At 42.8% G+C, this 22426-nt stretch overlaps 1 protein-coding gene across 1 annotated transcript in view; it reads right to left on the bottom strand.

Moving 5' to 3' along the window:
• The window catches only part of LOC124798736 (UDP-glycosyltransferase UGT5-like), a 105279-nt gene that overhangs the window by 14169 nt on the left and 68684 nt on the right, over positions 1-22426 (bottom strand). The window contains exon 7 of the mRNA XM_047262264.1: positions 2419-2482. Within this exon, the coding sequence (XP_047118220.1) occupies positions 2419-2482 (64 nt within the window). The remainder of the gene's footprint in view (positions 1-2418; positions 2483-22426) is intronic.

The raw sequence follows: 22426 nt of genomic DNA, 5'->3' as shown, positions 1-22426 counted from the left end.
CAGGATTTGACGGTCTACAAACGGAAAATTTTGAAAACGTTAAAAACATATGTTTTGACAGAGCACAGGGAAAACTGTGGGACTGTGAAACTGTTGCATTCATTTGTTGCAGTTTATGTGACAAACTCTTATGTTTTCATCACTTTCTTGGGAGTGATTATCACATCCACAAGAAAACCTAAAGATAGAAGAATCTTTTTACTCATTCGCCAAGTGTACAAGTTAGGTGGATCCTCAACATATTCCTGTCATGTGACGCACATGCCGTCACCAGTATAGTATAGAATATATCAGACGTGGTTTCCTGTGGAGGAATCGGTTGACCTATGACCTTGCGATCAAATATTTTCGGTTCCCATTGGAGAGGCACGCCCTTTCGTCTACTAATCGCACGGTTTGGCGGTGCGCTCGCAAACCACAGACAATAAAGTTATTACAGTGAACAGAGACGTCAATGAACGAACGGATTGATCATAACTTTGTGAAAATGAAGAAAGTAAACTTATCACTCGAGGGAAGACTTGAACCAAGGACCTCTCGTTCTACAGCTGCTCACGCTAACCACGGGACCACGGCACTCCTGAACTCACAGCCTATTCCTCTCGAATAGTGCGGAGGCGGTCTCCGAGCTTAACGTGCGATGCTGCGCATGGAGTACTTAGTTTGTATATTTTGCTTATTTTTTCATAGTTCCACACAACTATTTCCTGTTTTCTCGATTGATCTGTGTTCAGTTTTTCATGGCCTATCCACTGTGTCACCTTATAAATAAATCTGAGGGGGGTACGATGGGGAGGTTCCCTTGTAAGGAGACGTTTTGAACTCAGTACAGTGTGATGGTGCAAAGCATGGTGATCATGAACTTTACACGAACATATCGCCTCACCTCGCCGGGGAAATTCTAGGGCTGAATATCTTTTACACCACCAGGATTCCAAAGGCGTACCTCCGAAACGCAGGCGTGCATCAGCGACCTCATTTACGGAGGAGCGTTGGCAGATCTACGTAAAGAGCTGAGCGCAGTCGCTAGCTCACTGGACTCGCGTCTGGCCATCCAAATGTAGTTTTTCCGTGATTTCCCTATTTCGACTCAGGCAAATGCCGGGATGGTTTTTTTAAATGGCACTGCCGATTCCTTCCCCATCGTTGACACAAACCGAGCTTGTGCTCCGTCTCTAAAGACCTCGATGTCGACGGGACATCTTCCTTCCTTTTCGTAGAGATTTGTGACATCGTACTCTTTACGGCGGCTAGAGTAGTGATCCTGTGTATCCCTCAGACGCACCGATGCCACCATAGGCTGGGCATTTTGCTGTTCGCGGAACATCTGAGTGCTGAAATGTTTCGTGTGATCGGAACTGTAAGTGGTTTTAGCGGTACACTCAATATTGATACTGTTTGTACAGATTGTGTACCTTATCTAAAACATGATTAGTCCACTGCTTATAGACATGCTTTGTCTCGGAAATTCCATGACAAAACTAAAAGGGAACAGCTTAGCTATAATACTTCTATTTATTCAATTCGATAGCTGTGTCTCTGAATATTTATAACACAGTTGTTTTCGGGATACAACCTCAGACACTTTCTAGACGCTGCCAGTAACCTGACTCGCAAGCAGAGTGCGTATCTACATCTACATTTACTCTCTTCAAACCATTATGAGGTGCATGGCAGTGGGTACTTCCATAGTCTACACAGATGAAGCCTTCAGTACGACAACACCACGCAGCTTTGGAATGGACCTCCAGACTGACCGTATGAACGTTTCGTTGTACACAAAACACAAAGCTGTTTTACTCTCTATTACATGCCGCTGCACTGATATCTTCGTGTTTAAATACAGACAGATGTAATTTTGGCAGGTGTTGAAAATTATGCTACACGAAAGCTAAAAATTATGCAAGTGTCAAGTATAGCACAGAATGTATGGTACGCACATACATGTTAAAGAACAATTTTTTAGCAGCAACAAATGTAAAAGATGATGTTGAATTGATGTCATGTATTAAATATAAGATGCACAAAGTCTTTTGTAAGGTTATTGTACTATGGCGTAATTCGACGGAATTTCATTGTTTTGGAGTCCTAAAACTCATATAGCCAAAACTCAGTCTTCTTATAAGAAAACCATACCTGTCACCAATGTTCCAACTGTCAGTCGTGCTGCCATTGTTTGGAATAGTTAGTGATAATTTGCTTTTCCATTATAAACTTTACTTTGGATGTATAAGAAAATTTTTACCAACAGCACTTTCAGACGGAAAATAAATGTGCACACAGTTCCAGAAGACTTGCCACATTTATGCAAATATTGTATATACACGTACGAAATTTACGTTACATACACAGAAAGTTGTGTTCTAGTTGCTAAATTATTCGTTAATGACACAGTTGTTACGTGGAGATAAGTATTACGCTCTCAATGTAATCCTTAAATGTGATGCGCTCCATTCCTAAAAGTCGCCTGCGGCACAGCCACCTGCCGCACAGCGGAGTATTGCAGGTTGCCACACTTTCCGTATGACAACAAAACAACTGCGGGAGTCCATATGCCCGGTAGTTTACTCATTGCTGGAAAAAAAGAGTAAGCCAAAAGCCAGAAATATATGCCTGCGACAAATAACAAAAAAGAAAGGAAACCGAGAGACTGATTCTGATTGTGACATCTCTTTGAAGAGTGATGACAGCATGGATGATGTCGATCTCTTTGGAGAAATCACATCAGCTCCTATTGTAATGACTAATCCAGCAGATATAGGTGGATGAAACTATATCTTGGCTACATTTAGAGGAGGAAAGAGCAATTCATACTGCTACATTTATGCCAGCACCACACAGGAAGTGCTGGGAAATGACTAGAAGTCAGAATCTGTAGGCAACGGTAAAATAGTTTTTAAAATTAAACTTAAAAGCCATTTCTCATTAATAAGAGTGATATGATAGAGGAATCTACAATTCCTCATGTTGATACACGGGTGGGAAATATTAAATGAGAGGTCTGTCTTGTTGGTGTTCAGGAAAAAGAGAGAGAGAGGGATACACAAAGCAGAATCATTACCTTTCGCCTTTGTATTAGTGTCAATATATTAAGTATAATTCTAAACAAATTCTACTTGTTGCTGGTTGACTTTATACTGTTAAAAACGCGAAAAATAAAGAAATTTCTGTAGTTCACTGTGACATTCGTTTCATGCCTTAAATATCCTACAAATATCCGCCACAGAGATCTCCCAGTTGCATATATGCATCTTTTCTGTGTCTTCTATCTCATTTTTAAGACCTCAGTATTCTGTCTTCAGCCCACATAGCAACATAACATGTGCATCATATTCTGGGCCAAGTGTACCAATTTAAGAATTTCTGTCCAAAAGATAGTAAACTGTTTTTATTTTTGCTAGTCTAAAATTGTAACTTCAAAGTATTGAACAAAGTGTCATTTTAAAGCAGCCCTTACTTTGTTAATATTTACACTTCCTTTTCTCACCGCTACTCCTTTTCTTTCAAAACTACAGACAATTTTGTGATTTTGTATCATAATTGTTTCATCTTATGCTAATGAGTTGTATTGTTTGACAAAGAACACTCTATTGATGAAATATTTTGCTACATTCATTGCAGATGTTTGTACGTGCAGAAGCAGTTACTCAAAGAGCAATCTAAAAAATTATGGGAAACAGGAAAACTTGCGCAGTGAGAACTCAACTTCTTTTTACATAACTGTTTTAAACTTTTTGTGGTAGGATAAGATTGTAGTTGATGTTGTTTGAAGTTGGTACATAATTTCCTTCATGCTGTTTTAACACCACAGTTTCTTAATCAGGAAAAGAAACATGTAAAAATTAGAATCACATATATGAGAACAAGGTGTGAGATTGCTTGGATGTAGGTTTACATGATTTATTTTCAGCTGTGCTGTGTAAGAAAGTAATAAGTTAACAACTGTCAGCCTTTACGGTACCTTGAATTTTTGGAATTACTTCCAGTGACAATATGTGGAAATATAATGAATCGTTTATTACACTGTGATACAATTTGTTACTTTATGCAATCTTACGTACATTATCACACGTGTCTGTATAGCTGCTAATCACATTATTAGCCAGTCATTTCTCTTACGAATTTTTTGCTCTCTCTTCTGTATTCTTTCATTACGATCTTTTCCGGACCCAGACTTTGCAGATAGGTCTGCGATCTTTGAATGTCCAGGGAAAACATTTTACCAGACATTGCACACCTTACAAAAACTTAAGTCAAAGCGAACACAGGTCTTATTCCGCTGAATATAGCACTGCGTCAGTAGCAGGCCGTCTTCACATCGGTGCACTTATCATGTCTCCAGCTTGTGGTATTTCCCATTGTGCCACTTATTATGGGTTGTTTCTTTTCCATTCTCGTACGAGGCGAGGGAAAAATGATTGTTTACACGCCCCTGCGAGTGTTGTAGTTAGTCGACTCTCGTACTCATGATCCCTACTGGAGCGATGCGTAGGGGGTGCAGTGTATTCCCAGAGTCATCACTTAAAATTGGTTTTTGGTACAAGAAGGCGATCATGTTACAGTTAGCATCTACATTAAAGCGCTTCGCCTGCCTGTTTAGTTTTTCCAGCGTTTCTGCGACTTCCCCCATGTGTCAAATAGACGTGCTGCCATTATACGGATACACCCAATGTCTCCCGTTACTCCTATTTGGTTCGGGTCGCACGCACTGGAGCAATAATCGAGGATGGTTCGTATACTGACTGCATTTTCCTAGTATCCTACCAGTGAACAAAAGACAGCCTCATGGTATACCTACGACTGGGCCTTATTCTTCGGTTTCATATCGATAAAGTTGTTACACACAGGTATTTACATAAGTTCACTGATTCATTGAGAATGTAGGCATAGAATACTATGTTGTATAATTTTGTGAAGTGTTAAATATCACATTTATGAATATTTAAACCATGCCGGCAGTCTTTGGACTACTGTGAAATCTTGTCAATATCCGGCTGCATATTTGTGTAGCCAGGTTCAGACATCCCTCGGCTCAAGATTCCTCACAAACACCAGCCAACGAACTGCCCAGCAAATGTCAGGACAGCTCTGATTTCATTAAGGTTTTGACAAGTTCAAGAGTCGTTGGACTAAAATTATTTGTATACAGCACTGAAATGCCTTCAGTAACTGTAAAGCAATTGTGGACAATATGGCCACACAAATGAAGAATTTATTTATACTCAAGAAGAGCAGTTAGAAAAAAAAGAGTAAACATTGTTCAAAATGGTTCAAATGGCTCTGAGCACTATGGGACTCGACTGCTGAGGTCATTAGTCCCCTAGAACTTAGACCCGGTTAAACCTAACTATCCTAAGGACATCACAAACATCGATGCCCGAGGCAGGATTCGAACCTGCGACCGTAGCGGTCTTGCGGTTCCAGACTGCAGCGCCTTTAACCGCACGGCCACTTCGGCCGGCCAGTAAACATTGTCTCTTAAAAGTTATCTTCTACGGTCGACCAACATACATCAGAAAGTCCTATGTATGTGTGTCATTTGTGTTAACTCTCGTATGTATGACTGATACATGTTCTTGCAGTGTGATTTACTGTTTGTGTTGTTATAGAATGAAAGGTAGATGAAGTCACTGAGAAAGAAAGTAAGTCGGTTCCAATGGTTATAATAGAATAAAAATGATTTTAAGATACGGAGCAGTGTCTGTTGTATCACGCTTCAGTATTATTTGCCCGTAAAATCCTGCACAATTGCACCGTTGATGCACCGTTAACGAATCTAGAAAGCTATAGAATCAGAAGTCGCTACAGAACCAGTACTGTGCAACAGATGGTCATTTTTTTTTTTTACATAGCATAAACTCTATGCTTAACGTCTTGTTGATTTTGTCTTCTTGCAAACTGAGAATCAGCAGGTCAAATTAGTCCAGTTCAGTGCAGTTTTTTGCATGGTGCTTCAATTACATTTACAACAATTTGTCATGATGTAGAACTTGTCCTTAGATTCATAAACAGTGTGCATTTTTTCTGTGAAAACATGACTAAATGCTGGTCATTTTCCAAACTGGTTTTTATGTTATTGTCTTAATCTACAACAAAATTTTTGGAACCATGACTCTTGATACTAGACTACTGAAACACAAACACAAAAAATGATGTAGAACGTCCTCATGTTAGTTGTGCATACTGTTACATTGTGCTTCTTTCAATCATTTCCCTTAAACTCTACAGTTGAACTTCGATGACGAATAAAGGAAAAACGTACGACAACACAGCGGCTTCCGCTTTGAAAAATATGCTCTACAAATACCTATATGAAGGTGAACAATACCTGAAGCGTGTTTCGTGTTGTGTCCATGTTAATTTTACACCAAACGTTTGTCCTTTGTGTGAAAGGCTATTGAACATACAGCAGTCAAATTTCTACCACAATTAAGTGCCCACTGAGATTTATCTGAACCTAAAACACGTTCTTCAAGCGCTATTTTTCAAATTTTTTAGAAAACGAAACTATCCAAAATTTCGCACGTTTTTCTTGATTTACAATGTTATCTCGAAGGATACATCACAAACTTTCACATTACTTGCGGTTCCATTGTTGAAGATGGTTGATATCTACATGCATACTCAATGTCATTTAATTATCTTGAATGGTACTTGAGTAAAAATTACTTTTAGTAAAAGATGTTGTATCTGGGGAACCACTTTTGAAGGAAATGACATCAGTTTGAACATGTACATGTTCATGATCAAAAACAGCCTGATGGATATATTTTTTTTTCTTCTGTCTCTGGCGTGTCCTCCCGCTTTCTTTTGCAACATATAGCTAACTGTCCTGCATTTTTGCCATTACTGTCACATGTGTTTCAGCATGTTGCACTCTACAGTTGTCACAATGGCGAAGACCTGAGACCATGTTCTCCCCAGAAATAATTCCTAATTTTTATAACACATAACTCCTGGCAATATTTGCATAATATTGAGTGGGAACAGCATCATGGACATAACAATAATGAATCCTAGAGCTCCAAAGTTACAGGCCCAACCAAAAATCCATAAATCTTAAGGCCCTATCAGAACGATTTTGCTATAAAATCTCCAGGCTACGAAGTTAAGAGAAATGTACATTAAATTTTAAAAAACCAATACAAAATTCATACCTCTTTTTTCAGTGAAACGTTACCAACAAATACAAGGCATCAAAAAACTCCAGATTCCACTCAGTGCAAAATTTATTTCCCTAGACATAGTAAAACTACACAGCACGTACCCCATCAAAGAATCCATAGGTATAAATAAATATAACGGAATGGTATTTCCATCGTACAGCTACAGTGCACAGAAGAAGACCCTCACTCAACCCTGCAGCACAAGAAACAATTTCACATTCGATGGCAAAATTTCCAAACAGGATGTAGGCCTAGCAATCGTACTTTCACATCATATCGGGGCGTGACAGAAAAACACATGATTTTTAAAAAAAGTTCTGAAATCAGTTTTTCAGGAATGTATTTTAAAGAGTATATCAAAAAACCACAAACATTTAAATTTCCTCCAAAAATTCCATTTTTTGAACCACTGCCTCATGTTGGTCCCCTAAACTGTTTCAAGAACATGTCATCTTTTTGATAAATAACATCCCATATATGACTCTCGTAAATCTGCTGGCTATGACAGTCTGTTGCACGGTATTGTTCTTCTAGCTACTTGTCCTTCTGCAGTCTTAAAAGATTCGTTAACCTTCGGACACCGATTGTAGACAAAAACAGAATTTAACACATGACGTTGATGGGATACTGAGCAGACACTACATAATTTTTAATCATTTTTATCCTGCTTCCACCTTTAGAACCTCCATTCGGCTTACTCATTTCAAAAATCACCGACGATTCAAGATGCTGCAGTCGCTAACGCAAAATTTGTGAGTGAATGGTGACGGAATCACTGGCAGAAAAGGGAGTAACGTCATGCTTAACATCAGGTTTGGAGACGACACGGCAGTGATAAAAAGTGAAAGAATTCCGATACTGCGGATGTGTAATTACACAGAATGGTTATCCGAAGGATGGTATCATAAGCTGATTTCTACACACGAAGAAACGTTGACCACATGTATCAGATACTGACATGGATACGAGGAAGACGTTGGTGAGAGTGTAACAGAGTGTAACTATGTAGCGTATGGGATTAGGATGAAAGAAATTATTAGAGAAGGAAAATCTCGTCTATAAAAATCAACATAAATTCCGCAAAAATTGATCTTGCGATACTCAGCTCGCTTTGTTCCAAAGAGAGACCCAGGGTGCCATATATAAAGGCACCCAGCTTGATAGCGTGTTCCTCGCATTACGGAAGTTATTCGGTACAGTTCGGCGTAGTCGTTTACTGAAGAAAACAGGAGCTTATCGAGTATCAGACCCGATTTGAGACTGGATTCAGGACTTCTTAACGCAACTCGTCGTTCATAACGGAACAAAATCGAGAGACGTAAAGGTAACATTGGGAACATGACAAGAGGTGTTACGGGACCGTCACTATTTACTGTTTATTCGTGGTATTAGACGACGAAGGAGGCTCCGTCAGGCTATTCGTACGACCCTGATGTCTGTTGGAAGATTACAACGCCAGAGGACTGTAGCGAAATTCTGCAAGGACCTGCAGGGGATCGATGATTCGTGCAGTGACTGTCAGTTGACGGTGAACGTAAAAGAGTGTATTTTACATAAATAGGCGAATACATATACTACTGTTCCATTACATAACTGGAGATAAATCAGAAGAAACAGTAACAACCATGAGTTACCTATTAATAACCGTGGCGAACGACCTGAAGTGAAATGACCAAATAAAACAAATTCGAGGAAAGTAGTTGTTGGACTCATATAAGGTGAGAGTATCTTAAATGCAATTCATTTACGAAAGAAGTCCCTGACGTAAGTCTCATTCGACTGATTCTTCAGATTCTTGAATATTATTCATCGGTTTGAGACCTGTACCAGGTAGGATTAATGGAAGAGAGAACGAAGATCCAACGAAGAGCGGCGTGTATGGTCACGAGATCCTCACACAGATGCTCAACAAAGTATCTATAGAGCGGTATGTTCCAAGAAGACTTGGGCGACATGTTACTTCCTCCCACAAACGTGTTGCAAAATGACCTCGGTGTGAAAATCAGATAAATTAAACCTCGCACGGAGTGTGCTCACAAGTTATTGTTCCATTGCGCCATTCGTGGATGGAACAGAAAGGGGGAAAATAGTGGTACCAGAACTGTACTCCATCACACATCGTAAGGAGGCAAAATGTGGATGTACAGGAGGGGCAGAGTAAAACAGAACCGGAAAAACTTTTCATGCATCTCAACATAGGCAGCCTGGGTGTAGTGATGTAAGTTGTGTTGCCTATACCAAGGTGCATACAGTACACTGAGCAACAAAGTGAGACGATCACTTTTTCGAAACCCCGTAACTGTCTGCCATTGCGACGCATAGCTTTGAAATTTGGCTCAATGTCGTCTACTATCTTCCCCTGTAGTTATACAAAAGCGTGGCGATCTACAACTTGAGCCTCCGGCTTGGCGATGGTTTAAACACCAATTCAACCGTGCAGCTGCTCTAGCGCCTGCAAGTAGACAAACTTCAACTAATAGCGTCAAAGGGGTTTGCGAACCCTCAGGTGCTGCAGCAGCCTGGCGGCTGAATTGCTGTCGGGGCGTGGTTCCTTAACCTGGTCAAGAAAGTTGCATGGGTCCCACCGAGGCTATTGTCACACTGAGCGTTCTTAGAGGAATACTTTGGCATTTCATTCTGACCTGTCGAACCCTCTCGTGGTCACGCCACAGAACGACATGAGGGATGATAAAACATAAGAACACGTTACTGCTTCGGATGACGGATCCATCCTGCGTGGTACAGCTAGGAAGGCTGTCACTCTGCACTCCAAAGGGGTGAGATCACGGTAAATGGGGTTGCACCCGGCACTGTCCTTTTTTTTTTTTTTTGGTCATCAGTCTAATGACTGGTTTGATGCGGCCCGCCACGAATTACTATCCTGTGCTAACCTCTTCATCTCAGAGTAGCACTTGCAACCTACGTCCTCAGTTATTTGCTTGACGTATTCCAATCTCTGTCTTCCTCTACAGTTTTTGCCCTCTACAGCTCCCTCTAATACCATGGAAGTCATTCCCTCATGTCTTAGCAGATGTCCTATCATCCTGTCCCTTCTCCTTATCAGTGTTTTCCACATATTCCTTTCCTCTCCGATTGTGCGTAGAACCTCCTCATTCCTTACCTTATCAGTCCACCTAATTTTCAACATTCGTCTATAGCACCACATCTCAAATGCTTCGATTCTCTTCTGTTCCGGTTTTCCCACAGCCCATGTTTCACTACCATACAATGCTGTACTCCAGACGTACATCCTCAGAAATTTCTTCCTCAAATGATGGCCGGTATTTGATATTAGTAGACTTCTCTTGGCCAGAAATGCCTTTTTTGCCATAGCGAGTCTGCTTTTGATGTCCTCCTCGCTCCGTCCGTCATTGGTTATTTTACTGCCTAGGTAGCAGAATTCCTTAACTTCATTGACTTCGTGACCATCAGTCCTGATGTTAAGTTTCTCGCTGTTCTCATTTCTACTACTTCTCATTACCTTCGTCTTTCTCCGATTTACTCTTACACCATACTGTGTACTCATTAGACTGTTCATTCCGTTCAGCACATCATTTAATTCTTCTTCACTTTCACTCAGGATAGCAATGTCATCAGCGAATCGTATCATTGATATCCTTTCACCTTGTATTTTAATTCCACTCCTGAACCTTTCTTTTATTTCCATCATTGCTACCTCGATGTACAGATTGAAGAGTAGGGGCGAAAGGCTACAGCCACACCCTCCTTAATACGAGCATTTCGTTCTTGATCGTCCACTCTTATTATTCCCATTTGGTTGTTGTACATATTGTATATGACCCGTCTCTCCCTATAGCTTACCCCTACTTTTTTCAGAATCCGAACAGCTTGCACCATTTAATATTGTCGAACGCTTTTTCCAGGTCGACAAATCCTATGAAAGTGTCTTGATTTTTCTTTAGCCTTGCTTCCATTATTAGCCGTAACGTCAGAATTGCCTCTCTCGTCCCTTTACTTTTCCTAAAGCCAAACTGATCGTCACCTAGCGCATTCTCAATTTTCTTTTCCATTCTTCTGTATATTATTCTTGTAAGCAGCTTCGATGCATGAGCTGTTAAGCTGATTGTGCGATAATTCTCGCACTTGTCAGCTTTTGCCGTCTTCGGAATTGTGTGGATGATGCTTTTCCGAAAGTCAGATGGTATATCGCCAGACTCATATATTCTACACACCAACGTGAATAGTCGTTTTGTTGCCACTTCCCCCAATGATTTTAGAAATTCTGATGGAATGTTACCTATCCCTTCTGCCTTATTTGACCGTAAGTCCTCCAAAGCTCTTTTAAATTCCGATTCTAATACTGGATCCACTATCTCTTCTAAATCGAATCCTGTTTCTTCTTCTATCACATCAGACTAATCTTCACCCTCATAGAGGCTTTCAATGTATTCTTTCCACCTATCTGCTCTCTCCTCTGCATTTAACAGTGGAATTCCCGTTGCACTCTTAATGTTACCATCATTGCTTTTAATGTCACCAAAGGTTGTTTTGACCTTCCTGTATGCTGAGTCTGTCCTTCCGACAATCATATCTTTCTCGATGTCTTCACATTTTTGCTGCAGCCATTTCGTCTTAGCTACCCTGCACTTCCTATTTATTTCATTCCTCAGCGACTTGTATTTCTGTGTACCTGATTTTCCCGTAACATGTTTGTACTTCCTCCTTTCATCAATCAACTGAAGTATTTATTCTGTTACCCATGGTTTCTTCGCAGCTACCTTTTGTACCTATGTTTTCCTACCCAACTTCTGTGATGGTCCTTTTTAGAGATGTCCATTCCTCTTCAACTGTACTGCCTACTGCGCTATTCCTTATTGCTGTATCTATAGCGTTAGAGAACTTCAAACGTATCTCGTCATTCCTTAGTACTTCCGTATCCCACTTCTTTGCGTATTGATTCTTCCTGACTAATGTCTTGAACTTCAGCCTACTCTTTATCACTACTATATTGTGATTTGAGTCTATATCTGCTCCTGGGTACGCCTTACCATCCAGTATCTGATTTCGGAATCTCTGTCTGACCATGATGTAATATAATTGAAATCTTCCCGTATCTCCCGGCCTTTTCCAAGTATACCTCCTCCTCTTGTGATTCTTGAACAGGGTATTCGCTATTACTAGCTGATACTTGTTACAGAACTCAATTAGTCTTTCTCCTCTTTCATTCCTTGTCCCAAGCCCATATTCTCCTGTAACCTTTTCTTCTACTCCTTCCCCTACAACTGCATTCCAGTCGCCCATGACTATTAGATTTTCGTCCCCCTTTACATACTGCATTACCCTTTCAATATCCTCATACACTTTCTCTATCTGTTCATCTTCAGCTTGCGACGTCGGCATGTATACCTGAACTATCGTTGTCGGTGTTGGTCTGCTGTCGATTCTGATTAAAACAACCCGGTCACTGAACTGTTCACAATAACACACCCTCTGCCCTACCTTCCTATTCATAACGAATCTTACACCTGTTATACCATTTGCTGCTGCTGTTGATATTACCCGATACTCATCTGATCAGAAATCCTTGTCTTCCTTCCACTTCACTTCACTGACCCCTACTATATCTAGATTGAGCCTTTGCGTTTACCTTTTCAGATTTTCTAGTTTCCCTACCACGTTCAAGCTTCTGACATTCCACGCCCCGACATGTAGAACGTTATCCGTTTGTAGATTATTCAATCTTTTTCTCATGGTAACCTCCCCCTTGGCAGTCCCCTCCTGGAGATCCGAATGGGGGACTATTCCGGAATATTTTGCCAATGGAGAGATCATCATGACACTTCTTCAATTACAGGCCACATGTCCTGTGGATACACGTTACGTGTCTTTAATGCAGTGGTTTCCATTGCCTTCTGCATCCTCATGTCGTTGATCATTGCTGATTCTTCCGCCTTTAGAGGCAATTTCCCACCCCTAGGACAAGAGAGTGCCCTGAACCTCTATCTGCTCCTCCGCCCTCTTTGACAAGGCCGTTGGCAGAATGAGGCTGACTTCTTTTGCCGGAAGTCTTCGGCCGCCAATGCTGATTATTTATCAAAATTTAGGCAGTGGCGGGGATCGAACCCGGGACCGAAGACGTTTTGATTATGAATCAAAGACGCTACCCCCTTTTTTAAATTTTTTTATTGCTTTTTTTCTTTTTTTCTTTTCTTTTTGAAAACCCTTTAAAAAAGGGCCAAGTGCCACCGCCACTTTTCATCCAATAACAAAAAAATATGGTCCACTTCAGGCGTTGGCTCCTGATAAACCTACCCCAGAGAGCTGCCTATATACCAGGGGAAATATGGGAAATCAAGGTTAGGACTATCCGTTCAAACAAAACAAAATCTTCCTTTTCCTGATTTTTTTGTTTTTGTTTTCATGTTATTTTATTTATTATTTTTTGTTTAGTTTTGTTGTGTAATTGATCAGAGGCCTTCTGCGCCCCGCTGGTGATATGTTGAGTCACGTCTTCTCGAAATTGATGTGTTCCGTTCAATTGTTCAGAAATGTTCATTGGTTCAAACAGGAAACCTTCTTCTCTCTTGGCTTAACACATTCCAGCTGCGAGGTGGGTCGTGGAAAACACTCCCAAGGAAGTTCGAGAAAATTTGTCTGTATTTTGGGTGACGGACAACTACATAATGACGGTCATTGAGATATGTCCAAAAATCGAGTACAGAGTTTACAGTTTGTCCAAATAGGTAGTGAATGGCATGACCGCGAATCCAAGTCACAGCATTGGTCTTTGTTCGAGGAAAATATTCACGTTCCGGAAATAATAATGAAAGGGGAGTAATCCGATCCGGAATGTCCCGCGTTAGAAAAGCGACAATACGACGAATCAAGTGCCAAACCTCCGCCGCCGGTCCGCAAACAAACCGATGTTCATCATTGTCTGGCACTCCACACGTGGAACAGAGAGGTGATTGGGCGAGGTGGATACGATGAAGACGGAATTGCTTAATTTGCTTACCATTGACAGTTAAGTACCAGACAGATTGAACATTCGTGTCAAGGTAACAGGCGAAAACCGCGCGCCATACATGACGCCAGTCAACCTGGGGGAACTTTTGTTGAATCGGGTTAGGTGGACGATCTAATTGGAGAACATTGTATACTGCCTTTGTCTTGAGTAAAAGCTGTCTTGGTAAGGTGAGGCGTAGATAACTGAGTTCAAGAAAGAAGTATCGTATACAATGGAACTGAGCCGGAACATCCGAGATCATCACTGGGGCTGACAGTGAGACCGGCGAGTATGCCGACAGGAGGAGACCAGTGAGGTTCGTTGGGCAACGTGTCCATACCGTCATTGGGAGCTGACAAATAGGGCGCGAGCTCTATCCGGCACGTGAAACAGACCTATTGCACCTCGTTCACGGGGAAGAGCAGGGGTTGCATAGTTAACTTTGAACAACAACCCAGAGCTGACGGAAGATGCCATCGCTGCCAACATGCTACGTGCCACAGTAAGCGGGAAAGGTAGAACTTGTGCTACATGGGGAACTCGGGATGCGATATATATATTGACATATCGAGCTCGTTGGAGAATATCTAGGGATCGAAGGCGATGGTCCATAAGACCTGCTCTGATCATTAAAATGAGGCGTAGACAGTTGATGGCGGCTGAACGCCGGAGAATAGATGAAAAATCTATTCCCAAACAGCGAATGGTATCAACAGTGGTGAGAGGTGTAACGCACTCCACGGGAAGTCCCGTGCCAATGAACATAACTTGTGACTTACGTACGTTTAAAGAGCTACCCGACGCCTCACCATAAGTCGCTACCCACGTCAAAACAGTTCGAACCTCGTCGGCATTACGTAAACAGATGACTACATCGTCAGCATAGGCCGTGCAACAGAATCGGTATCGATCTATGGACAACCCTACCAAACGATGTCTGGGTCCACATAGCAAGGATTCCAAGAAAAAGGCGTACTAAATCGCTGATAGAGGGCAACCTTGACGTACAGAACCTATTTTTATCGGAGGAGTGAGTCTGCCATTGTACATAATCCTGGAAGAGGCTCCCCGCAGAAGGTGCATCACTAACGTGATAACGGCGGCTGGGAAACCCATATGTTGGAGAACGGCCATAAGGAACGAATGGACAACCCTATCAAAAGCTTGACTAAAGTCCAAAGACGCAAGTGCCCCAGAGAGGCGTTGTGCCTGGGTAACAGCGATCATATCCCTGTAGCGGCATAAAGCCGTGCGGATATTATTATCCCCTCCCAAAGATGCTTGGTCTGGCGACACAACATATCGGGCAACGTTTTTAAGTCGTGCCGCCAAAAGGCGAGTGAAGATTTTCATATCACTGTTAAGGAGGGTGAGCAGCCGATAATCACTGATATTGTTGCCACCATGCGGTTTATGTGCAGGAATAATAATTCCTTCCATGAAAGCGTCCGGCACAGGTACTTCCGGAGACATCAGTTCCCGACAGATGGAGGTGAAGGTGGACTCTAACAAATCACGGAAGGTGCGATAAAATTCGAGGGGAAGACCGTCGGGTCCTGGCGAGCGATTGATGGTTCCTGCCCGGATCGCATCGCGGACTTCATCATCAGTCACCTCTGACATCAAATCAATCGCCGCATCTCCTGGGATACCACCGAAGTTGAGCTGTGAGACTTCCTCGATCAACTCTGGGGAATGTGGAATTGCGGCGTAGAGCTGCTGGTAGTGGGCGTGAAGCACATTCCCTATTGCAGATTGGGTTACGTAACGACGCCCTTCTTGGTCTGTTAGGACGGGAATCAATTTTCGGCGTCGATATTGGCCTTCTTGGATGATATGGTACATCGATGGATGTTCATGAGGCATGCGATCAGCAGTACGAGATCGTACTATCGCTCCTTCTAAATGCCTTCGTATGAGATTGGAGATTTGGGCCTTAGCATGGTTCATCTTTGTATGGCGCTCAGGGGAGGCTGGCATCGTGGAGCATTCTCGTAGGATCCTGTAGTAAAAGTCCATAGTGCGCTTCCTCCAGGCGACAACATCTTTGCCATACCGGATCAAAGTTTTTCGAATAGCAGGTTTTGCACACTGGATCCATCAGGATATGGTAGACGGATACGTGGGACGGCGTCTATTACATGTGATCCAAGTGTCTTCTATTAGAAGTCGACAGTCAGGTGAATTAAGAAGTGCCGTGTTCAGTTTCCATAAACCACGTCCGTGCCATACTGCCTGTCTTGTGAGAACAACGTCACAGAAGTAAGCCTCATGATCTGAGAAAGCAACAGGCCAGATTTCAGCCTGTCGAGTGTGTTGAATTAGGGATCGAGAGATGTAGATGCGATCCAGTCGGCTAGAGGAGTGCGCAGTGTAGTACGTAAAGCCCATAAGATCACCGTGAACATGTCTCCACGTGTCGACAAATTGTAGCCGTGTGACGACTGTTTCCAGAGCTGCGCTTGGTGTGTGACGCGGCAATTGATCCTGAGGTCGCTGGGTGCAGTTGAAGTCTCCACCCATGACCCAGTCATCGTGTGGTTCCATAAAAAGGCATTGCGTTCACGACGGTAGCTGGAGCCCGACGGCGCATAAATGTTGACGATGCGTACACCAAAGAGAGTAAGGGCCATACCTCTGCAGTTGGGGAGGTATAGGACATCTTCGGCAGGAAGACCTTCTCGTAAGATGATGGCAACACCACTACCGGTGTCCGAAGCGGGAGAAAGATGCGCCGTGAAGTCATGTGGTGGTGAAAAATCGGCGACATGCACTTCCTGAAAAAGCGCAATATCTATGTCCGCACCATAAATCATATCGCGGAGCAGCGCTAGTTTGTGGGGCGCACGAATGGTCGCGAGGTCAATCGTCGCGACACGATAATGCTGGTGTTGGAGTCCCACAGGCACAGGTGGGGCTCCTTCTACAGGAGCGAGAGGTCGTCGATCTTGCCGGTCCGCTAAAGAGGCTGCTATTGTGGAGAGTTTGCGGTCGCGGGCGCAACCGATGGGGGCGCCCCATCATCAGCACCGTCCACCCCAGTCCCTTCGATCTCCACGTCGTCTGCCCAGGAGACTGATACTGCGGTAGGGTACCAGCTGTGTGCATCATCCATGTGGAGAGGAGACGTAGTTTTCGGCTCAGCGGATATACTCTCTTCAACGTCGACCTGTGGGGGCGACGGCGCCAGTAAGGAGGGGTGTTCGTTGCAAGTGGTCGCCTGTGTAGGGTCGTTCGCATCAGACTTTTGGTCATCATAGAGCAGTTTGTCGTCTATCTTCGGTTCTGCATCCCTGGAATCCATCTGTAGAATGGATTCATCAGGGGGTGTACGGCTACGTTTCTTTCTCTTTCGTGTTGACCCTTGTTTTCGAACAGAGTCTGATTGCGGGTGGCTTTCGTCTGACTCCGGACCTGTCTGAAGGAAAGCAGAAGTAGGTACCACTCCCGGATCAACGTCCATCTCAGTAGCATTTTCAGTCACAGTGCTGCGATGATGCGGCAGGTCAGGATCTGGCGTGTGTGGCACCTCAGAAGGAATCTCAGTAGCGGTTGCATCTACCTGATCAGACGACGTCAACGGAGCAGGAAGACCCTGTGTAGAGGTGCTACCTTCCTGGGCAACCTTGGCATATGTGACAGGGATCTGAGTGATCACCACTGGGGATGCTTCCTCGCCGACCGGCGTCTGGATCAGGCGGCGTCGCATGCAGGCGGATCTGACGTGGCCTTCTTGTCCACAACCCGCACATGTTCGGGGTTGGCCGTCGTACATGGCAATGGCTCGCATCCCGCCAATTGTCAGGTATGATGGTATATGTTTTTTCAGTTCAATTTTGACCTGACGCACACCATTAAGGGCATGGTAGGTCGCGAAGGTTTGCCATTTTTCCTCTACGTAACCGATGACGTTACCGTATGGTTGTAACGCAGAGACAACTTCGTCCTTCGGCACTTCAAAAGGTAGTTCAAACACCCTAATCGTGCGTTGACCGCACTCTGCGAGTACAAGTGTTACAGCTCCGACGTGACCATCAGAGTATTTGAACTTAAGTCCATTGGCATGGCGGCGAATAACATCTTCACACACCTCGGTGTTTGTCATTTTAATATGAACGACACTACTCGTGATCGAAAAATGGATTCCGATAACGTGGTTAGGATCTAAACGAACTTCCTCACGTAGGAACGTTTCAACTTCATGTGCACGAGGTCGCGCATGTTCAGCTGGGAAGGAAACTTTAAGGGTCGCACGGCGGTAAGCGCTCGACATGTTGTTCACGGTGGACGGACACAAGCCTTAAAGCTACGACGCGGAAGTAAACAACGCCTGCAGCGGAGCACGGGGCCGGCGTGCGTGGCCGTCCGCACGCTGCCACGGCTGAGAGCCGACTTACCCTAGACCACGGCTGTCTCTATGTAAACCCCGTATTACATCAAAATCCGAGAACGACACGTGGTACAGCTCCTTTCACAAGTGGCAGCAAACCCTAACATATAATGCTCTGGAATATTATCGTATTTCATCTGATGGACATACTTGAACCGTGAGCCCAGTGAACTGGAACTTAACTGAAAAACATTTTTGTCAGCTAGGACATTATATGATATGAAAGGTATTGGCGACTAAGCGCACATACACCTGTAACACGCCCGGGGGTTCGAATGGATGGGGAACCCTTCAACTGGTTGTCGTTTCGGGCCGTGCGCCCTGTCCACACTACGTACCTGATAATCCCGCGGCGGTCGTATTGTTCCACACTGCTGCTGGCTTGCCTGAAATTATCTATCGAAATATGCAAGCGGGTTTAGGGGAGCCACTCAAAGTTAAAACACAACACAGTACTACGTCTAGTATGAACAACTATACTGTGGGACGATAAAAGAAAATCGCAGGACGCACTGTTTACATTCTAATTCATGGATGATTACCAGTCCACAATATCACTCAGACGAGCGTACGCGTAACCGACACGACGTGGCTGATTGTTGATGATGCGGAAGCCGAATGATCGCACGAAAGTTCTTAAGCTAGTCACGCATACACAGATATTTGCTACCAGACCTCCTTGACACTAGTAATAAATTTTAACACTGTTCACAAAGTTAAATTTACAGTTCACAGTTCTAAGTTGTACGAGCGTGCGCGTAACCGTCGCGGCGCGTTTCATTGTTGATGATGCGGAACGCGATGACCGAACGCACGTTCTCACGCTCGCTACAAGATACTGGCACTTAAATGCTCTCTTTCGTGGTAAATAGTATTACTGATTGACGTTAGTTCATTCTGGGAGACCGCACACGGCGCGGATGATTGATGAACACCTAACGAGAGGATATACAAATACGTTATTAGCGGCACTGCTCCCTTTTAATTACATCATTACGCACTTTCGTTGAATCACTTCCATATTCCATCACTTGCAGCAACACTTGAACTTCCATAATTAACAATATTTCTTACATGCAGAGCTACGCACAGCACAACATAACATTTCCGTGTCCCATGCTCGACTCTGCAAACGCGCTGCCCGCAAAGATACTCCGCAACCAAGCCAGCGATATGACGATACGCTTACACACCGTTGCCTTGGAAACGGTTTGTTTGCGCGTGGATGTCTACTAGAACACGTTCCTTCCATTATCGCGTACTTTCAGTTGTGTGAAATTCCGTTACTAGTTACGATACGCACCGTACGTCTGTACATTATGGTTAGTACTATCACTCAGTCTAGCGTTTTGCTCTTGGTCGGGGGTAATACCCAGTTATTTGCCTGCGTCATCCACCAAGCAGTTAAGGTTGCTGGAAGGTACGTAACGTCCATAAAACACGTTTCTCAGGCATATGTTGTTGCCTCGCTCACGCTGTGGTTTATCTTTTCCTAGTTTTGTGAGCTCTAGAGATAGTGTCATCAAAAAAGAGTTCTTGTTTAGTATCTGTATTGCTGTACTGATGTATTTGTTGTCAAAATGTACTACATTCTGCAAAGAAATTGGAGATAATTCTGAACCATCCCTTCGAGTGGTCTGAAAATGTAACTACAGTCTGCAAGAACGTGTCACCGTCGTTTCACTCACAACAAAAATGTAAGAAAAAGTATTTCCTTTCGAACTTAAAAAGAAGCTGGTAGACACACTAATACTCGCCATACTTGACTGTGGTGATGTTACTCTCCAAGAACTTTCATACCACAGCTAACGCAGGCTGGAACTCTCGATGAGCACTTCTGAGCGATACATTCGTGACGTACACTTTTACGGCCGTATCTCTCCAAGCTACGAACTACCGTGGCTACGTGCCAATAAGCGTAGAGACTATCACATTCCATGTTTGCGCTATAGTCCTCACAATCACTGTACTCTCTCTTGCTTGTCTTAAATTTTTACAATACTATCTGAACAGCAGGAAAAATACAATTTCTAAACAAAGTAAAATTCTCTCTCTACCATCACATATTCGCCAAATCATTGTCTGTATCAGGAACTCGACAGTGGGACAATCTCCCTCAAAATATCAAAGAAATTACATTCTTTCCAAATATCAAGAGACAGCTGTACCAGGTGCACCGGTATGAAATGAGCGATTTTTTGTGAAAATGAAACACTAATTTTGAATAGAAAAGTAAAAACATTTATTTCAAAGTACTGAGCATTGTTTTCTATACATTTTTGACTACCTTTCTGGCAATTTGTGGACACCATGCCAATAGAAATGTTCGTCTTTTGAAGCAAACCAATCAGACACCCAATTTTCGACTTCTTCGTAGGGATCGAAGTGTTCCTCAGCCAATGCGTGTCCCATTGATGAAAACAAATGGTAGTCGGAAGGGGCCGAGTCTGGTGAATACGGCGGGTGGGGTAGCAGCTCCTAGCCAAGTGTTTTTATTGTATCCTGAACCAGTTTTGCTTTGTGTACAGGTGCATTGCTGTGTAAAAAGTTACTTTACTATGTCTTCTGGCCCATTCTGTTTTTTTTTTTCGATCAATGCATTGTTCAAATTGATCATTTGTTGTCTGTAGCGATTAGTATTCACAGTTTCACCGGGTTTTAGAAGCTCGTGATACACCACACCTTCCTGATCACACCAAACACAGAGCATTGTCTTCTTGCCGAATCAATATGGTTTTGCAGTCGATGTTGATGGTTGTCCCGGATTAACCCAAGATTTTTCCCGTTTAGGATTCTTAAAATAAATCCATTTTTCATCGCCAGTAACAAATCGATGCAAAATTGATTTTCTTTCATGTCTTTGAAGCAAAATTTGACAAATGGTTTTTCGGTTTTCCATCTGACTTTCATTCAATTCATGTGGCACCCATTTTCCACACTTTTGGATCTTTCCCATAGCTTTCAAACGATCAGAAATTCTTTGTTGTGCAACATTTAGCATTGCTGCCATTTGTTTCTGACTCATCTTCATCCAATATTGCTTGCAATTTGGAGTCTTTGAACTTTTTTGGTGGTCTTCCACTTTCTTCATTTCTTACATCAAAATCATTATTTCTGAACCGTTGAAACCATCTTTTGCATGTTGCTTCTGATAGAGCATGATCACCGTATGCCTCGAAAAGCATTCGATGCCACTCTGCAGCACTTTTTTTTCAAATGAAAACAAAAAATTAATGCTTTCCGCAAATCATTACTTTCTGGTACAAAATTCGACATTGTTAACACGATGAAAACATATGATGTTGTTTGTTCCATGACTTGATGTATACTAAATATCTTTGAGAGATGTCATATCAACCAAACAAAAAAAAAAAAAAAAGGCTCGTTCACAACAAATGTTCCCTGTAGACACATTTGTATCTTAACGCTCATTTCATACCGGTACACCTGGTAGGTCCACCTTCTGTCTCAATAGGCATCTCTCCTGCACTCCGTGCAGTTTATTCTCGACAGTCCCTCTCCCCACTTCTCCCTATCCCTTGTTGCAGATTTCTCTACCTATATCTTTTTCTAAAAGCTATTCTCACTGTAATTTCAATCTTCTCCACTTCCTTTATCTCTTCCGCTTCTGATAGTACTGAATATGGGTTGAAATGCTGTAATCTAATCTATTATTATTATTGTTGTTATTATTATTAGCGTCAGTTAGTAGTATGCGCTGTCTCTAGTCACATGTGACAGATCTGATCTGGTCAGGCAAAATAAACAGTAAAGAAAATATATATGCGAGGGTTATCATGATTAACCTCCTATTGGCTATTAAAAAACGACAATTTTTTGGGTCCATCCCGTACTTACTTTCTGACAATACGTCTTCACAAAGATGCCGCTCATTTTCAGAGA

The sequence above is a fragment of the Schistocerca piceifrons genome, chromosome 5 (assembly GCF_021461385.2).
Source record: "Schistocerca piceifrons isolate TAMUIC-IGC-003096 chromosome 5, iqSchPice1.1, whole genome shotgun sequence".
Taxonomy (NCBI): Eukaryota; Metazoa; Arthropoda; class Insecta; order Orthoptera; family Acrididae; genus Schistocerca; species Schistocerca piceifrons.
The sequence above is the reverse complement of the archived record's forward strand: the minus strand, read 5'-3'. Positions and strand labels throughout refer to the sequence as shown.